The sequence below is a fragment of the Chaetodon trifascialis genome, chromosome 9 (assembly GCF_039877785.1).
Source record: "Chaetodon trifascialis isolate fChaTrf1 chromosome 9, fChaTrf1.hap1, whole genome shotgun sequence".
Lineage (NCBI taxonomy): Eukaryota > Metazoa > Chordata > Actinopteri > Chaetodontiformes > Chaetodontidae > Chaetodon > Chaetodon trifascialis.
The window spans coordinates 26,736,422-26,750,375 of record NC_092064.1 but is presented as its reverse complement, the minus strand read 5'-3'; the positions used below and the strand labels follow the sequence as shown (position 1 = coordinate 26,750,375).

At 47.5% G+C, this 13,954-nt stretch overlaps 1 protein-coding gene across 5 annotated transcripts; it reads left to right on the top strand.

The window, feature by feature from the left end:
* Positions 1–1,325: 1,325 nt before the first annotated feature.
* On the top strand, positions 1,326–13,620 carry bicra (BRD4 interacting chromatin remodeling complex associated protein). 5 transcript variants are annotated; one of them, XM_070970253.1, is made up of 16 exons: positions 1,326–1,379; positions 3,297–3,342; positions 3,451–3,496; positions 4,052–4,117; positions 4,365–6,455; positions 6,643–6,831; positions 8,144–8,770; positions 8,941–9,187; positions 9,276–9,373; positions 9,526–9,660; positions 9,754–9,803; positions 9,898–10,046; positions 10,149–10,243; positions 10,342–10,447; positions 10,547–10,768; positions 10,799–13,620. In XM_070970253.1, exons 2-16 carry the CDS (start codon positions 3,302–3,304, stop codon positions 12,379–12,381), a joined length of 5,745 nt encoding a protein of 1,914 aa, XP_070826354.1. In that variant the 5' UTR covers positions 1,326–1,379; positions 3,297–3,301; the 3' UTR covers positions 12,382–13,620. The 5 variants fall into 5 exon arrangements, with proteins under 5 accessions (XP_070826354.1, XP_070826353.1, XP_070826352.1 ...); XM_070970252.1 differs by having other exon boundaries at positions 10,345–10,447; positions 10,547–13,620; XM_070970251.1 differs by having other exon boundaries at positions 10,547–13,620.
* Positions 13,621–13,954: the final 334 nt, after the last annotated feature.

Below are 13,954 nucleotides of genomic sequence, written 5' to 3'. Positions count from 1 at the left end.
TTTATTTCCACTCACGATGCCTATTAAGTCTACTGTAGGACGTTTGGGCCATGAGTGCTATAATACATTATGGTTAGATGATGTCACAGCAATAAAATATTTAAAGAAGTCCAATAAAAACGTAGAACAAAATCTTGCTTATATCTGTCGTTTTAGTGAGATTCCTAAAACAGCTTAGATGGCATAAGTCTGCATGCAGCACACATTTTATCCATGCAAACCTTTTCACTTGATTGCTTCTGAAATCAGGTGAGGGCAACATTGCGCCTGCAGCTTGTTCACGAAACCATAACACAAACTCTCTGATCCCAGACTTACTTTTCTCACCTATTCCATATTTCTTGCTTATAAGGTCTGCAATACTGCAACTGAGCAGAAGCACTAGATGTTTAAGGATATAGGGGAGGGATATGGTATAGAATATAGATATACAATAAAAAATCAACTATGTATATACATTATGTAGAGATGATAGAAATACAATTCTAGAAATACTTAATAACATAAAAAACGACATATTTTGTCACATGAATTAATAGCTGTGTTAGTTATGACAGTGTTATGTAATATGTTGACATTTTAAATAAATGTGAAATAAATTATGTTTTAGGTCACTGAAAATCAGATTTTCCATGGTTCTCTCAGGTGCTGTTCAGCACAGCATTCCCAGAACATGTTGTTTGTTGGTCCAGATCCCAGCTGAAGCTTTGGACCAGGATGCATGTTTTACTTTTTACAGCGCTGCCTGCCAGCCAAACTGAAACCAGACAGTTCTAGGTTGATTTTAAGCATTATGATTAGCTTAACAGCCATAATGAGTAAAAGACCCAAATTTCCAATTTCCTAAACTGTCTAACTGGACACTCAACACTATGCAAGCCAGTGGTCTTAGTATTGTATGTACAAGTTTGTCCCCATAGCTTATCAGAAACATTAATGAGCATTTACGGCGCTCCTCTGATGACGAATGTCTTCACATGTTTTGATCAAATTAGACCTTATTGGTCACCAACCTTTCCGGGAATCAATGTCTTAATGTTTCTCATCAAGAAACATGTTTACACTAACGCTTTTCCACGAGATCTATTTGTTTTTGCTGACAATACACGAGCCCAAATGTGTTATCGTTTCTGATTACAAAAAGCACCAGACCCAGTTTCACCAAGGAAAAATTTTCATTGTGAAAAACTTTCTGGGCATGTCGCCCGAAAACTTCAACCTTCCAGAAACTACACGTCAATAAAGTACACAGCCGAGGCACAGATTTCAATCAGGCAAAACGGAAGTCTCCTGTTTCCTGCCTGTAGCTGGGTCCTGTACAGCAGCCCGTGCGAGGCTGTCCTGGAGACCCCGCGCTGCCTGCACCTCTATCGTCTCGGGTGAGTTTGTTACAATGTAGCAATTTCTCTATTAATCCGAATAACTGTAACAAAGCTGCAATATTCGCGTACTGCAGTGAAGCCGCAAACTGCACAGCTACCGCAATCGAAACGCCACACTGCTGCACAACCCGGCAAACATAGTCATTTTCCACCGAATTCCCAAGCATACCCCCTTCATCCAAGTGTATTCCAACATTAACTCATATTTTGCTTGCAAGGAGAGATAGATAGCTCGCTACGCAATTGCGTTTACAGTTCTAAGCAAACATTACTACCTTGCCTTGGTTGAATCGCGGTGCCGCTGTACAATTTGAGTGTTAAAATCGCGTCACTCGGTGGTTTGTTTTGAATGTCAAAGGCTCAAGCTAGCTGTACGTCTGAATATTGTTGATAGCTGGTTGGCTAAGCAGGCTAGCTAGCTAGGCTAACGAAATTCAACCCTGATGCATCGAAATGCTGGAAGTAGAGGTGGACCAGGGTTTGAAATGAGGCATTTTATTAAATCCGAGTTGTAGGTAAGTCGCGTAACTATTAAATGCTGTTTATTGTAACGAATCCACAAAATATGCATGCAAAGCTCTTTGAAAACACCAGCTAGCATGTAGCAAGCCGCTTGCAGTGTCTCCATTCATATCCTGCGCACTGGCTCTGTTCTGACCGAGTAATGGCTACGATCCGCTGCTTTTTTAGAGCGGCAACCGGGCTTACGTTCACCTCACAACTGCAGTTAAACGGAATATGAAAAGTATGGTAATTTGTGTTTGTGCTCCTGAAAGTCACATGCACAGTTGTTGAGACTTGGGATGAATTCAGCGATTGCCCGGACTGGAAATCTTTCCAGACTGCGTGAAAACCGCGCGTTTTCAGTTTGTTGCCATCCGCTGTTTGTCGGTGTGTAGGAAACACATCTGCTGTTTGATCTCATGACGACCTCCTAACAGCTGGAGGTTTTCTTGTCACTGAGTGGATATATGAAAACTTGGCGTGTTTTAACTGATGCTGGAGAGGGGCTGGTGTGCGAAAATGCAAACTTTCGTTTTCATTATTTGTTGTGATTGTTAAGTCCAGCAGCGTTTCATAATTTTCCCTGGTCTTGACCCACAGCAAGTTGCAGAGAAGTCTGTCAGTAATAAGTGATGTAATGTTTTGAATCATTGCTCGTAATCTGAATGTGTAAAAGAGGGTGTGTGAGATATAAAGCAGTTAATTCTTGACATTGATTTTTAACAAAATATCGGGAGACACAGACTATTCAAAATGAGTACTGGTTGTTTTATGTTCCTGTCATCTGTGGTGGAGAATTAGTAAATTAATCATTTTAAAACAAACGCTGGTTTAAGAATTTGTGTTGCAGATGACCAACTATGTACTTATGTTATTTTGAACATAACTGACTTTTCTGCGATATGCTGAAAAGTCTCGAGTAACAATGTGAAAACAAGATATTAAGATTTGGGATGTTGTTGTGGCAGCATCAGCACGGCACAAGAAAGAATCCAGTTTCCTCTGAGGGCCATTCATGCTGTAAAAGCGCTTTAAATAGCTTTGCTGAAAGAATCCACCAAATGTCATTTTAATTTCTGAATTTCTGAATCATGTATAACTACACAGTGTTACTCCTTGTCTCTCCGAGGCAGAGGAGCACATGAAAAAGGTCTTGCAGTTTTGTAGTTGGTCATCATCATCAGATCTGGCCAGCTGCTGTCAAAATACAACCATAAATTGAACTTGAATGTCACTGTACCACTAAACAATGGGCTGTTGTTATTATAACAATATGATAGAAATGTAACCGTGCAAACAGTTGAAAATTTTAATTTGGGGAAGGGGTCATTTTGATCTTTATTTACGCAGAATGTGTGGTTAATGAAATAAATCATCAATGTACATTAAAACGTTTTTCTTCTTTAACAGTTGTCATGGATGATGAAGACGGCAGGTGCCTTCTAGATGTAATTTGGTAAGTCGTTACTGAAGCTGTGCAAGATCAGTTTTACACTAACAAATTGTTCAGTCATCTTTTTCATCTTGTACTGTTGAAAATCACACTTTGTGCTTTGTCCTGCAGTGACCCAGAAGCTCTCAATGACTTTCTTCATGGATCTGAGACCCATGTGAGTATGAGAGAAAAAAGTGAAAGAGGCGCGAGGCTCAGGATTTGTTGTTACAAAAAATGGGTTTGTAACTGATGTGATGAGGAGTCTTGTGTGTGTTTTAGTTGGAGCTCGCATGATTCTTTACTTGAGTCACTTTCCAATTACGCATCGATGCACCCTGAAACCCACGTCCCTCACTGCTTTCATTTATTATTAGATTTTCTTTTCTTTTTTTTTTTTTACTGCTTCCACTGCTTAATGGATGTCTTTGCTTTATGACTGCACTATTTATGGCTTCAGCCTGCCTTTCATTTTTATTAGGCTAATTCACAAAATGAGAAATGCTAATACTAACGCTTCCCAACTCTGTGTTATTCCTGTCATTTTGACCCTCTGTCGCCTATCTTTGCACTGGTTCTTTACAATCTGGGTTCTATGGACTGTGTTCTGTCCTTTCCTTGCCCTCCTCCTCGGTTTGATGGTCTGTATGTTTCTCTGTCCTGGTGGCTTTTGCCTGCTGGTTTGGGTGCCTTTGGTTTCTGTCTGTCCTATCCTGGGTGGGTGTGTCTGTAGTTGGACACTGACGACCTTTTGGATGGTTCGAGTGATCCCTCCAGCTCGTTCTTCTCTACCACTGGGGTGAGTAAAATCCCCCAATCCTTTTCCTTCTGTTTTCTATCCATCTGTGTAGCATGCATCTCCAAATACCCCCTTTCCACTAACATGTCTACACTCGACAAGCTTTGATTTGCTGCTATGTGACGAGGTTTTTGTGGGGTTTTCGTGTCTGCATTTCCGTGTTAACTCAGTTACACTCCTCGACATCACAGCTAGTCATCAAAATTCATCCATCACCCGATTTCATGTATTTCCTCGTTCCTTCAAGGGCCATGTTCCAGAGGTCCAGCCTGCAGTCCAGCTGTCGGCCAATGAGCCAGCAGGCCTGCCTAGAGTCAGTGTTGACCTGGACTTCTTGGAGGATGAGGACATCTTGGGAGGATCCCCAGGTGGTGAAGGTGGGAGCAATGGCATTGGGACAAATCACGAGCCATGTGACATCCTGCAGCAGAGCTTGGCTGAAGCCAACATCACAGAGCAAAGCCTGCAGGAGGCAGAGGCTGAGCTGGACCTGGGCTCCTTTGGAATTCCAGGCCTTACGCAGGTGGTTCAGACACTGCCTGATGCCAGCCTCTCTGGGGCTGGAGGCACTGCTGTTGGTGTAGGCATAGGTGTTGGTGTTGGGGGAGCAGCAACAATTTTCCCAGGGTCTGCCCCGAGCACCACTGCTACTCCTCCCAATGCCGCAGCCGATATGCTGGGGTCAGTGCTTGCTCAGCAGGGCCTTCAACTCCAACCCCAGGTCATGAACAAGGCCATTAGTGTTCAGCCATTTATGCAGCCTGTGGGTCTGGGAAATGTGACGCTTCAACCCATTTCAAGTCTCCAAGCTCTTCCTAATGGGAGTCAGTCTGGACATTTGGGTATCGGACAGATTCAGGTTGTGGGTCAGCCTACAGTCATGACTATCAATCAGTCTGGGCAGCCAATCCTGGCTAAAGCAATGGGTGGTTACCAGCTGCACCAGTCTGGGCCTGAGGTATCAGGTGCTGGTTCTCAGGCGGGGCTTGGAGGCTCAGGGGGTGGACTTCTGATCCAAGGTAACAAAGCTACATTGGGATCTCCAGCTTTAAATGGACCAGCTGTTTGTGTCAGCACCACAAACAGCAGCAGTGGCGGCACAATGACTGCTCCTGCTGGGCTTGTGGGCTTTGGCAGTACCCCTCTAAGTTCAGGCATTGGACCCCAGGCGCAAACTCAAGGCCAAATCATGCAGAACGTGATCATCCAGCGCACACCAACACCCATTCAGCCTAAACCCCCTCAGGGGGGAGCCATCCAACCGAAACTCTTCAAACCGCAACAACAGCAGCAGCAGCCACAGCCAGCACCCCAACCCCTTCAAAACGATGCCCACAAGGCTCTAGGGCTGCAGCAACTTCCAGTTTCGACTGCTCAAAATGTAGCCTTCCTGACAGGAAAGCCAGGCTCTAACGTTGTCCTGAGTACTCAAGCCACAACACAAGGCCCTCAGTTTCAACAGACCCTATTCAAACAACAAGCAGCACAACCATCTGGCAAGCCCCTCAGTGTACATGTGTTAAACCAACCAGGCAGCATCGTTATTCCCTCTCAGACGGTTCTGCAAGGTCAGAATCACCAGTTTCTCCTGCCGCAGCTACAAGCAGGTGGGCAGATCTTGACCCAGCACCATGGGGGCCACATCATAACTAGTCAAGGTCCTGGTGGGCAGCTCATTGCAAACCAGATTTTAACTGCAAACCAGAACATCAACTTGGGTCAGGTGTTGACTTCACAGGGCCACCCTGGGGCTGCCCACATCCTCTCTGGACCCATTCAGCTCCAGCCTGGCCAGATGGGCACACCCACCCTCTTTCAGATGCCTGTTTCATTGGCTCAGAGTCAAAGCCAGACACAGACCCATACTGTCTCAGGTCATGCCCAGACAGTCATACAGGGCATGCCAATCCAGAACTCCCTGACCATGCTTAGTCAGGTGGAGGGGCTGAGCCCCGCAGTCAGCCTTCAGCCAGCCCTACAGCCCCAGCCAGGTGGAGTCCCCAGCAGCAGCAGCAGCACAGGAGCAGCAACCATGGCTCAAGGCCAACCCGGAGAGTGTGTTACTGTGCTTGGTAGCTCCACAGACCAGGCTGCTCATCCCACTCAGCAGCACGTACCACAATCCTCTATCCTCGCCATGCAACCGGCTTCCTCTGTGTCCACAGCTACCACAGTAGCTTCCTCTTCTCCGTCCATGTCTGTGTCCTCCTCTTCCTCTGTCACAGCAGTGGGGCTGGTCCCCCCTCAGGCTCAACACAGTCCAGGGAGGTTACTGTTCACCAACCAGGGCTCCAGTATGATCCTGAGCCAGGAGTCTCTGCAGATGTTCCTGCAACAGGTCAGTGCTCCACTCTTTGCATGTTTGCTTTTATTGTGTACAGTTAACATTGTCTTAAAAAATAAATAACATGCACGGAGTGATATGTTGGTCTGACTTCTTTGGTTTACTATTTTACTCCCCCCTCCCTCCAATCCCCTTCCTCCTTCCCTCCCTCTGCGTGAAATGGTAAATATACTCCTATCAGGAGCAGCACCACCAAACAGAGAATGAGTCAACCCCCTCTGTGGGCGTACCAGCGTCTGTAATCGTCAGCAGCAACAGCATCAATGCTCCGGCCCCTGCTGTCCATGACAGCCAATTAACTGACTCGTGGGTGGGTCAGAGCCACAGCCCTTCCCCTGGCCCCTCCCACATGACAGCAGTGGTAAAGCAGGTAGAAATGCCCCTTTATGTCAAGCCCCACCCACTTGTTGCTGCTGCTGTCGCCACAGTGTTAGGGTATCTTACCTTTCCCCATCACTGCTCTGTACTTCTCTCCTGCATTAGTCATCGCTTCCATGTCCCTCACAGCCGCAATGCAAATCCTAAGCTCAAAATCACTCATTCGCTTGCAGCTTCTGTGTGTTTCTTACATCGCTTTGTTGTATGTACCTGTAAAGGCATGATCATACCATTTGTCCACATGTATTGTGTGTCATCTACTGTACCATTTTAATATGTAGTGAATGTAGGGCTGGCAGTGACGTGCCAGTTCTTTTTTAACTTCAGCTGGCTTTAATGAATTTGGCCTTTTTGTTATTCTACTCTGTATATTTTGTAACAGACTACAAAGACCATGCTCATGCTTAATAGAGGATTTACCAAGGTGCCAAGCACGACTTGTTCACCTCTTTACTAACGCTGTGCTCAACCAAATACAATCACCTCCCTTTGCTCGATCAAATTCAATCATCTCACCTTCATCTGCTGCATTACTGACCAATGACTGATCAGTCAACCCTCACATCTCAACCATGTACCTTTCATTTAGCCTCTTATGTCTTTACAGTGCCACTTCCCCTTGTAACCCCTAGTCTGACTAGTGTAATGACCCCCCCAATGATAATTACATGCTCCCCTGCCCCCAGTCCCTGAAGTCTTCAGATCACCCTCTACCTCACCATCACAGGCCCGCAGATCTTGACTTCTTGCTTTTGTGAACTGTTTTTCTTTTTGGTTCGCCAAATGATCATTGCTCCCTTTTTTATGTCTAATTCTCCTCAAACGCTAGAAAACAATCAGTGGGCTTCTACTACTTTTACTCAAGCAACTACTAGATTTTAAAGTCTAACACTTTGCTTTTGTATTGTTTGGTGTCGTTTTACCCATGTTTGTGTAACGTTGTGTTGGGGTTGGGCGATAGTTCCATATTTTGGGATCTTACGATCAGATGTTATCATGTTGCTGTTGTACAGAATAACAGTTTTAAGCAAAGTGTGTCATATGTGTGTCACTATCATGATTTATATATTCATGTCAAAAATATATTCTAATTCTAATTTGATTTAGCCATATCGCCCAGCCCTGTGTAGTGTCAAATCTCGACCCTTATTCTAGAATCATGTTTACTCTTTATGGTGTGCATGCAGAACTGTCAGTGTGTGTGGTTTTTGTGCTTGATGTCCTGATCTCCTCCTGTGGTGAAATATCTTTTGTATTCCTGAATCAAATAAGCATATCAGTATATTGTGATTCCACCTCTTCAGGTACCCTCCAGTGGACATAAACAGCCCCTGAAGATCCAGGGCATGTCCCCGTCTCCGGCCTTGACCACTCACGCCACAGCACCCCCAGTGGCAGACAGCCCCCAGCCATCCCAGTCCCCTCTGACTCTGAGCCAGCAGATCCAGTCGCCGCACCATCAACAGCAGTCGCATCCTCCCTCTCAGCCCCAGCCACAGTCTCAAACTCCCTCCCGCTCGTGCACGCCCTCATCTCATCCTCCGCTCTTTATTGTCCACAACCAAATAGCAGAATCCCCCCAGCCGGCTCCACAAGGCCAGCCGCAGCAGACGCAACCCCAGCAGGCACACATTCAAGTTCAGCTTCAGCCTCAGCCGCGGCCGGCCTCTCAGCCCGCCCCTTATCAACAGGACATGCCTCCTATGTCGCAGTCACCCAAGCCTCCTGCTGCGCCACCCGCACAGCACCAATTCACTGCTCCTCCTGTGAGCACTTCTGCCACTGCTATAGTCAAAGCCCAGGTTCCCATCCAGGGTCTGACAGCAGAGCAGCAGCACCACCTGCAATTAGTAGGAGTGCAAATTCAGACCCTGTCAGGCATCACCCAGCCCTCACCTCAGCAGAAACAGCTGCTGGATAAGCTGCACCAGGTACTGGCCCAGTTAAATTCAAACTTCTCGTAACGTTACTTGCATGCAATGCGGGGGGGGGGGGGGGGGGTTTGGCTTCATATCCTACTGGTTATTACGGGTGTGCTTTGGGAGACTAAATTGGTTTGTTTAGAATGAATGAAAAAAAAACTGTCTTGATGTATTTTCAGGTCCAGCAGAACATCCTGCTGCAGGCCAAGCAGCCTGCTCAGCCTCAGCATCAGCCCCAGCCTCAGCCCCAGCCCCAGCCTCAGCCCCAGCCCCAGCCTCAGCCTCAGGCCACCAGTCAGTTCAGCTCCCAGCAAGATGTGCCTGTTGATAAAGTGGTGATTGCATCATCAGCCAGCACTGGTACACCTGCTCAGCTTCCCTCAGTGCTACAGCCGACATCAGTGCTCGTCAAAACTCCTGCTACAGGTTGGACAGTTTAAATGATGTGAAACAGCAGGACCTGAACACACCTGAAAGTATTTCCCTTGTAATGATTTGTTTCCCCTTGTTTTAGCATCAAGTGACTTACAGGTATTCTCAGGAGCCCAAGGGCAAGCTGGAGCAATGGTGAATCAGACTGTCACTCCTGCCAGCCTTACCCAGCCTGCACAGGTGGGTGACATAACAAAGCCATTTCCACCAAGGGCATGCATGTTGGTTATTGTGCCGACTGTTTTCTACATTTTCTCATCACTCAATATTGAATTTTAAGAGATATTCCTTTGTAAATATGTTCCTGACCTTCTTTGTGATTTGCTCCACAGGTTCAGCCAAAGCCAGGGGTGATCAGCTCAGTTGGAGGGATGACTCTGGGGAAAGGTGGGATGCAGATACAGGTGTTAGGACCTAGTCTGACTCAGATGCCTGCTCCACAGCCCCCCGCTCAAGTACAAACTCAGGTAAAGGATATTCCCTGCATGTTTGAGGTCCTCAAAAACTGGCTCTAATATTTAAGCACCAGCCTGAAGGTCATCTGTTTGTTCACATTACAGACCACAACAATGAAGATGCCTTTCAGTGCAGAGCCCAGCAAAGAAGCCAGGTGTGTGCAGCATGCATTTTAATGCCTCAGCCTTTAAAGCCTCACACTGCCATGTTTTGAGACAAGTGTTTTTTTTATATGAACCCCACTGCAGGATGCTGGAACAGCTGAGGAAACAGCAGGGTTCAGTGCTTCACCCAAACTACAGTGCTCCTTTCCACTCTTTTGAGGACACGCTGCACAGATTGCTGCCTTACCATCTCTACCAGGGAACTGCCAACTCTTCTCAAGACTATCAAAGAGGTAACAAAGTCCATAACCTCCAGCTAATTACAATTACAAATTACAGTTGACCTTATCCCCAGTTTCGTGATCTCATGAACATCTTGGTTCGGTTGTGCACAGTGGATGATGAATTTGAGAAGGTCTCGTGCCAGCTGCTGAAAAGGACCCAGGCCATGCTGGATAAATATCGGTACCTGCTCTTTGCTGAGTCAAAAGTAAGTTTATAAATCATCCTTCTCACCATATGCCGTCTTGTTGTTTTCTATGTCTTGAATTGATTTCGAACTGATGTGTTTTGCTGTTTGAACCTGAGCAGAGACTGGGCCCCTCGGCAGAGATGGTAATGATTGACAGGATGTTCATCCAGGAGGAAAAGATTGCATTGAGTCAGGACAGGATTTTGGCCAAGGAGAGGCCAGGTGAGCCACCTCTGTCTGTGCCCACACATGGTTTGCTGGTTGTCTTGAAATGCAAGAGGTGCATGCTAATGATCGGCGATTCTGTTTATTTCATTGCAGAGGAGTTTGTGGCAAACGCGCGCATGTTGGAGAGTGCAGTGTCATCCCAACAGAAACCATCTTCTGCTGAGCCTGCCTCAGTCAGTGGAGGTGTAGCTGCTGCTGTCCCTCCTCCAGCACCTGCAGCTCCCGCCCCAGCACTTCTTCCAAACATCTCCCCAAACCCTCCTCCAGGACCCAACCCAGCTCCAGCTCCAGCTCCAGCTCCAGCTCCAGCTCCAGCTCCAGCTCCAGCTCCAGCTCCACCTCCACCTCCACCTCCAACGCCTTCTTCGACCCCTTCTGCCAACCCATTCCCCCCTACCAAACTAGTAATAAAGCAAGGTGGAGGTGGAGCCTCTGTGTCCTGGTCCAGCAGCTGTCCCCCTCCTCCAGCTGCAGCGAGCAGGCTGGTGGCCGAACCCACCAGCCAGAGCGCCTCCTTCAGTCGCGCTCCTGCAGCGTCATCCTCTTTCTCCTCTTCGTCCTTCAACTCTCAAGCGGCTGACGACGACGACGCTCTCCCACAGAGAACCAGCAAACCGCCTATCAAGACCTACGAGGCTCGCAGGAGAATTGGCTTGAAGCTTAAGATCAAGCAGGATCAGACGGGGTTCAGTAAGGTAGTCCACAATACTGCCTTAGATCCAGTGCACACACCTCAACCTCAGCAGAGCAGCCAGTCCGTATCCCAGCCTCAGTTTGAAGCTGCTGTACCACACCCAAAGTCCCACCCTTTATCGACACCTCCCTCTACGGTCATCAGAACTCAGTCCCCCATATGTACTGCTTCTTCTGCCACTTCAGTCACCATAGCCTCCACTCAGTGTAATCCGCCACTGAGAGGCAACGTTACCCCCAGTGCAGCTCCATCCTCCTCTACCTCTTCCTCTCATAGTTGGTCGTTGTCCACCTCCTCCTCCACTCAATTGAATGGGACGTTGGATCACCACGACGTGGGTGGGGTCAAACACAATTCTGCCTCCACTGCCACTCCCTCACAGACAACCTGCCGCCTCCCCCTTCGGAAAACCTACCGGGAAAACATTAGTCCCCGGGTCAGACCCGGTGTCCCAGGGGGAGGAGACGAGAGTTTGTCCTACCCCAGACCCACGGCGTCGCCCCCAAGGCACGAGGCTTCATCTCCTCCCTCAGAGCGGACAGTGATAGCCAGCATGAAGGTGGAGAAAAGAGACAGGGAGGCTTCGCATACTCATACGGAGTCGAGCCACGAAACAGCCCGTTTAGGGAGTGCAATGCAGGGGCTGGACGACATGGATGAGGTGTTTAACCGTGGGATCAAAACCACACAGCACCACCATCTCCCACAGCTCCTCGACAGGGAAGGGGCAAAGGACAGAGGGGAGGAGCACGCAGACCAAGAGACAGATGTAAGTAAATACAAACGGGCGAGTGGAAAAAATAGACATCGGGCAGGTGGGACATTCAGAATGGACCAGCATGCCCCTGGGCCCCCATCTCCGGAGACTTCCTTCACACGAGACTCTTTGCTTCCTGCCAAACGCTGCAAGTCAGACTCCCCCGACATGGATAACGCCAGCTTCTCCAGCGGCAGCCCTCCGGACGACTCTCTGAACGAGCACCTGCAGTCCGCCATCGACAGCATCCTGAACCTGCAGCAGGAGCCCTCTGCCCGCGGGCACCACATTAAAGGGGGCAACAGCAGGTCCCATCAACACCAAAGCCAGCGCCCAGGGGGCTCGGCAGCCTCGTCCCACAGACCCTCAGTCCCACCCTCGTCCTCTGCTTCCTCGTCCTCCTCCTTGGCCCAGCACCCTCAGGTCGGTGGCCGTGGCCACAATGGCAGCCTGGTGCCCCACACTCAAAGCAGATAACAGCCCCTCAGCCCCAGGCCGGACTGACAGGGGGGAACTAAGAGACAGATTTGGAGGCAGGGGCAGGGCGGCACTGTGAAAACAGTATCACTGTACTACTCTGCCAAGCTGTGTTGGCTTTGTTTGTCCATTTGAATTGTCCAGACATTTCTCCTTCATGTCACTTACAGCCTGAGGTAGACCTGTGGTGTGAGTGTGGTCAAAGGTAAAATCATTGAGAAGGTCAGACTGGAAGATGACTGGCATTTTGTATGTCAGCCCAGCTCAGATAACAGGATGAAACTGTCAAAGGTTGCTCTTTCTTCTCCACCTTTCATCTTTTCTTTTCCTGATTCGGTATTCTTACATTCCTTTCATGCGGCCTGAACACCAGTCTGTATTCACAGCAGTTCATCTCCTGGTTTAAACTGTGTCCCAGTGAGCATCTGACAGCTCATTGAAGAAGTTCAGAAGTCATCGACTTTCTTTAACTTGGCTACCTGCAGAGGAGAACACAACTCCATTCACACACTAAAGCTTCATAATGCATTCAGCGGTTTCCTCCACCAACCAAATGTAGTTCTTCGTGACAAAGATAATGCTGCCATACAGACACAAACGGCTTCTCGGTTACACTTCCCACAAGACAACTGCCTTTTGTCTGTGATTGTCAGAATGATTAACCTCAGCCTCCACTAAGCCTGCGTTTCATATCTCATCATTCTTCAGTCAAACATGTCGAGAGAATCATCCTGAAAAGTTGTTTTCCTTTCCGCTGCTCTTACATACTGTCAAGATGTAAATGAAATGTAAGAAAATTCTGTTGTTTTCCTGCTTCTCATGTCAGATGATTTTCCAGGTTCATGTGTTCGACCACACCTCCACACACACCTGCCCCCTGTTGGCGATGATGCCAGGTTAGGACTGCGTGCATTTCAGTCAGCAGGGGGCAGGCCAGTTTTAACTGTTGACTTTTTTTGTGCTCTTCGTCTGTTTGTTTCATCTTTCTGCCACTTTATCCCTGCCTCCATGTGTGTTTTTTGTGTTTTTAAGCCTCGTGGACAATTCAAACACAAACACAGCACAAGCATTGAAATAGAAAAAAAGGAACAATAATAATGTACAAAAAGACCGTAAGAGAATTTGAAGTATAGTATTACAGATTAATTTTGTATTGTATTTATTGTGTATAATGACACTTTTTAAAAAGAAATGTACATTTAGTAAAACTGTAAATTAAACCTTGCTTCTTTTATGAAACGTTGCAGGTCCTCTAATCATTTGTCCAGCAGTTTAGACAGTGGTTCCTGATGTTCAGCGAGCATGCCATTATGACTGAGGAGTACTGTGTGAAAGTTAGGCGGGGATGGTGGTAATGGTGGCAGTGGTGGGGTGTGTTCCCTATCAGACCACCAGTAGGTGGTGCATGGAAAGTGGAAAAGCAGAGCTGGTTTCTATGCTTCATCGCCTGGACGGTTCACAGAGTTTGGGAGGAGCAAGAGTCGTTCGACCGATGAAGGGAAAATCTGTCACGTCTGTAGACCCATGACATGTTACAGTAGGCTGAGTAGAAAATAAACAACTGAAAAGCATT

Coding starts and splice junctions, on each gene's coding strand:
- bicra (XM_070970251.1), top strand. CDS start 3,302: ATGGATGATGAAGACGGCAGGTGCCTTCTAGATGTAATTTG. Junction 3,343..3,450: donor TGCCTTCTAGATGTAATTTG/GTAAGTCGTTAC, acceptor TTTGTCCTGCAG/TGACCCAGAAGCTCTCAATG. Junction 3,497..4,051: donor TTCATGGATCTGAGACCCAT/GTGAGTATGAGA, acceptor GTGTGTCTGTAG/TTGGACACTGACGACCTTTT.